At 39.4% G+C, this 5,601-nt stretch overlaps 1 protein-coding gene across 1 annotated transcript in view; it reads right to left on the reverse strand.

Moving 5' to 3' along the window:
• The window catches only part of Itch (itchy E3 ubiquitin protein ligase), an 88,171-nt gene that overhangs the window by 47,667 nt on the left and 34,903 nt on the right, over positions 1-5,601 (reverse strand). Inside the window, exon 6 of the mRNA XM_005363088.3 lies at positions 938-983. Within this exon, the coding sequence (XP_005363145.2) occupies positions 938-983 (46 nt within the window). The remainder of the gene's footprint in view (positions 1-937; positions 984-5,601) is intronic.

Genomic DNA, 5,601 nt, shown 5'->3' on the forward strand with positions numbered 1-5,601 from the left:
AGGCCAGAAGAGGGCACCAGACCTCATTACAGATGGTTGTGAGCCACCATGTGGTTGCTGGGAAATGAACCCAGGACCTTTGGAAGAGCAGGCAATGCTCTCAACCACTGAGCCATCTCTCCAGCCCCAAGGATAATTTTTCTTTTATGACCTGTGACACTGGTTTTTTGGTTCTCCTATTTAAATTTTAAGATTTATTTTATTTATTTATATGTAGGTTTTGTATCCATATGTAGGCACATGCATTCATGTGGATGCCCACAGAGGCCAAAGACATGTTGAATCCACTGGAACTTGAGCTACAGGTAGTTTGTGAGCCACTAACATGGGTGCTTGCAGAACTAGGATCTTTTGGAAGAGCAATATGCATTCCTTAACGCTGAGTCAGTTCTCCCTTTATTGTGGTTTTGCTGAGACTACACTTCTCATAACTCAAGCTGGTTTTGAATTCCTAATCTTATCTTCTTCTCCAAAATGCTGGATTACAGGTGTGTACCAACACCTCAAACTTTGTAATGATGTTTTTAAAGACAGGATTTCTCATTTTGTAACCCAAGCTAGCCCAAATCTACACTATGCAATCCAAACTGGTTTTAAACTCACAGACAGCCTCTTACCTTAACCACCGAAATACTGGGATCACATAGATAAGTCAGCATTCTTGGCCCACAATTTATCAATCTGAACCTGAAAACTGGCAATGATTTATTCATGTGTGTGTGTATGTGTGTGTGTGTGTGTGCCCACCCATGTGTGCCTGTGTGTGAGTGTATGTGTGTACAGAGATGTATACATGAGTGTCTGTGAAAGCCAGAAGACTTCAGAACTCCTGAGCCAACTTTCCAACCCCCTGAACCTGAGTTTAAATTAATTAAAACAACTTAATTCCTTCTTGTATACTTCTGCATTCCGTGGTAAGTAATCAGTGAACACTTACCTTGTTTCTTCTTTGGGTCTGCAACCATCATCATTCTGTGAAGGACCTTTAACAAAAAATTTAAACAAAATAAGATTCAAGAGAGTAATTTTCAACTAAAACTAAAAGAAAAGCAAAACCTTTTATTAAATGATTAAACCTTTCTAGTACATAATATAAATCCAAACATAAATTTTAAAGGGAAAATACAAAGATGCTCAAATTGTTCAATTCTACACATATTGTTATTCAATAGGAGATTAGTTAAGATGTTTTACCCACACCCTACTTCTGCATTTTTTTTTAGATATATTTTTTACTCTAATTCAAACCCAGTATTAAGTCATTTTCCAACCTCAGGCTGGCACTGAACTCCTCATATTTCTGCCTCAGCTTTGTGAGGGTTAGAGCTCATACACAACTTTTAACCATTTTATCTGAAATACGGGAGAAAATTACTACAATAGCAAACGGACAATATAAACAACTCTGAGATAGCAAAGCCAATTAATAACTTTCCTGATATAAAGGAGCTAAAAAAAAAAGAACTCAGAGAAAATGAAAGACACCAAGAACTCTCTGAGAGGAAGACTATCTGAAAAAACAAAAACCAAGTAAGTTTCAAAGAGGCCCAAAGGCATGCCATAATGTTCATGCATTCTTCCAATTTTATTCACAGAAAGAAGAGGAAAACTGAAAACTGCTTACGAACTCAAGGTGAACAGTCTAGGCACAACAGGCAAAAAACAAAACTCCCAAGATACAGCCACAATTCCAACAGTAAAATTACCAGAACACCATACCATAGTACGTAACTGTATTATGCCACAGCTAGCAAGAGTGGTAAAAGTCTACTATTTTTCTTTTTTAAGTACTGGGGATTATAGAAATATACAGTTAAAAATGACACAGTAGAACGGATAAAATGTGGAGTTGCTTTGTAATTAAAAATGTTTAAAAATCTACAGTATTAAAAGCAAATGAGCTTTAAAAGTAGTGGCGCTCGCCTTCAATCCCAGCACTAGGGAGGCAGAGTCAGGCAAATCTCGTGAGGTCGAGGCCAACCTGGTCTACAAGAGCTAGTTCCAGGACAGGCTCCAAAGCTACAGAGAAACCCTGTCCCCAAAAAATAAAAAAATTAAAAACAAATGAACAAAACATTTTACCTCAAAAATATGCTAAGTATGGGCTGGTAAGATGACAGGCAAAAGTAAATGCTACTAAACCTGATGACTTGAATGTGATCCCTGGACCCCGTCTGACAGAAGGAGAGAACCAACTCAGAAAAGCTGGCCTCTCACTCCATACTTTCACCATACTCATACACCTATATACATACAAACACATGTAATAAATACAATTACAATTTTTATAAAAACCCATTAACTATACATCTGAAATGAGCCTTATGATATACAAAATGTACTCTAATAAAGTATTAAGAGAGGTCTCTAAAATCATGACATAGTGTTTGGCGGAAAGTTCTCTGAAGTTGGTGGTGTGGGGTTGAGTGACCTCCAGCAGAGCAATCACATAGTACAAACAAATTTACCATGTGGATAGATAGACTTGAGGAGTTCAAGCACCAGCGCATCAGCTTGCCCGAGGACACAGCCATATTGGTTCCTAGAACACATTTGATGTCTGAATCTGATTGAAGAGATCTTGGTATTCAGCAGAGTCAGGAGGGTGGGTGACCTCATATCTTACTGTTCTAGCAGCCATTATCCAAGAAGCCAAAAAAAGGAAGCTGTGAGCCACCTTTCAGCATCAAGCTTTATGCATCTGTCCCTACTCTCACATCTTCCTGACAGCAGGACTATACCGCTTTCTTCTCACTGTGATATTTAAAGGACGTTCAATCCACTGTTTGAATGTGCTGGTACCTGCTTTGCTTCTTGAGTCAAGCCAACAATGCCACAGCCCTGTCAGATGTATGTGACTCCAAAGCCATAGTGTGCTCCATATCCAGCAGGCCACATCTGCTACACTGAGCAAGTGTCCAAGGATCAGTTCATGGCTGTTACAGGGAAAGTATGAATTTGTTGTTGTGGTTTTCCTGTATTGGGAGTTGTATTTATGGTGACTTATGGACTTACATTTCAATATATTGGAAACTTTCCATTTTACTTGACAAATCTATTACATGTTATAAGCTTGATTAAAGAGGAGTTTTTATAATCTTAACAAAAAAGTCACACCAAAATGGGGTTGCAGATAAAACTCACTTGGCAGAATGTTTGTTTAACATGCACAAAACCCGGGCTCTGAGCCCCAGCACTTGCACATACCAGGTGTGATAGTTCCCATTAGTTATCTCACCAAGAAAGAGACTGCCGCGAATTCAAGGTCAGTCTGGGACACACAATATATTACAGGTCAGTCTGAGCTCCACTGTCAAACTGTCTCAAAATAAAATGAAACAGTATTTTTATGTGTATTATATTTTCTTATAATGATTGATATATGGGACATAAGTGGAACAAGAAAACTATACCATACATATATAATAAAAAAAGCCACTGGTGGGGGTGGGGGTAGCTTGGCAGATAAAAGAACTTGCCAACCCTCACAACCGGAGTTCAATTCTAGAATCTGCATGAAAAGTCAAGACACAGTGCATCCATAATCCAACACTCCTAGAGCAAGACAGAGGCAGAGAGAAATGTCTAGAATCTCTCAAGCCAGCTGCCTGGTGTGCAGCACAGCAGCCAAAAGAAACCCTGTCTTATCTAGGTAGGAGGTGAAAACCAACTCTAAAACTTGTCTTCTACACAACTGACCACTACACATGTGCTGCAGCATAGGGTATCTCATTCATACATACATCACACATGCACATTCATGCATATGCAACACACACCACAATAAATAAACAAGAAAAACATCCAAATTCTAAATGCACATGTTTTCACAGGGAACTCTGGGAAAGCTATAAAGACTCCACCTCAGAGAGCTGAATTAAAAGAGCACTCCCAACACAAAGTAACTAGTTCCTAAAAAAATGAACATATAGTCCTTGGCCACCAGGCAACCTCAAGGGTGAACAAAAACTTGATCTAACATACCAGCATAGAAGCAGAACACAGCTTTAAAACACTTTATCGTGTGGCAGTTCCCAGCTCTGAGAAAGTACAAGGCCTCAGGCCAGCAGCAAGGTGGGGAGTGCTGAAGCAGACACTGCACATTAGGCTAGGGACTGTAGAAAGTAGATAAAATGTTTTCAGATGCAGCAAACCCTGGCACTATCCAAAGCAAAAGACATTTTCTCTGAAGGAAAGAACTCCCAAATTAGGCCTTTAAAATTCTGATAGACTAAGATAAAATGAAAATTTGCAATCAAACATCATGAAATAAAAATCAAGACAAGCCCCATATAGGGAACAACAAAATCATTTCTAAGTTAACAAGGTGGTGCATGCCTATAACTTTAGCACTCAGCACTCAAGAGGAGCATTCAAAAAAACTGTTGTAAACTTCAGGCCATCCTGGTTGTCTACATAGTGAGCTCCGGGGCAGTAAGTTTTATATACCAAGACTCTGAAAACACCAAAAAATAAAAAAATAAAAATCACTTATATCCCCAAAAGTTTTAGAAAGTATAACTATTAACTGGAAGATATAGAGGAAAATTGTGAATTAAAAGAAAATTAATATATGGAACATGGTAGAACATGATTGAAATCCTAGTACTTGAGAATTAGAGACAGGGTGCTGAATTTGAGGTCAGCCTGAACTACTTAGGGAGACCCTATCCCCAAAACCTGAAGATGAGGGCTGGGAATAGGGCTCAGAATGCTTGCCCAGCATGCTAGCAGCTCTGGATCTGATGCCTAGCATCCCCAGCAGGTGAATCAAGGACGGTAGCACGCACATCTTGATCCTGGCATTGGGGAAGTGAAGGCTGAGGATCAGAAATTCAAGGTAATCCTTAGTTACATAGTGAATATGAGGCTTGTTCTACATGAGACTCTATCTAAAAACTAAATCAATCTTTCAACACACCCACATAAAGCCAGAAAATGTGAAACAAGAAAGAACAATTCTTCTCATGAGTATAAACCAAGAGATAGTAAACCACCACAGAGAATGTTTTCCTGAAAGTTAATAGCAGTAGTTATAACTTATAATAGCGAAATGTCCATCAGTAGATGGGTAAATTGCGGTGTACATATACAATGAAATATTATTCAGCTTCAAAAAGGTACTGATATACACTACAAGTTTAAACACTAAAAGTCAACAATGGGGCTCAGAGGAGAAAACTGTTTGCTGTGCAAGCATAAGGACCATTACTCAGAACCTAGCACTCACATAAGAAGCGGTATGTGACCCAGCACATGCCTACAACACAGGTTGAGAGGGGAGGAGACAGGAGTTAGTGCTGGAGCTTGCTGGTAGTCAGTTAGCCAAAATATCAGAGCTCCAAGTACAGAAGACCTTGCAGGATAATAGAGGACAAACACTGTTGTCCCCTAGCTGCCATGTGCATAGCTGGACATACGAGCACAGATGAGTACACACATACACTCACAAAAATTCAGCTATGATTTAATATGATACAACAGTTACTTTTCATCGTCAACTTAACTGGATTAAGAAATGCCTATCAGAGCCAGGCGGTGGTGGCACACACCTTTAATCCCAGCACTCGGGAGGCAGAGGCAGGCGGATCTCTGTGAGTT

Source organism: Microtus ochrogaster, linkage group LG8, assembly GCF_000317375.1.
Source record: "Microtus ochrogaster isolate Prairie Vole_2 linkage group LG8, MicOch1.0, whole genome shotgun sequence".
Classification (NCBI taxonomy): domain Eukaryota; kingdom Metazoa; phylum Chordata; class Mammalia; order Rodentia; family Cricetidae; genus Microtus; species Microtus ochrogaster.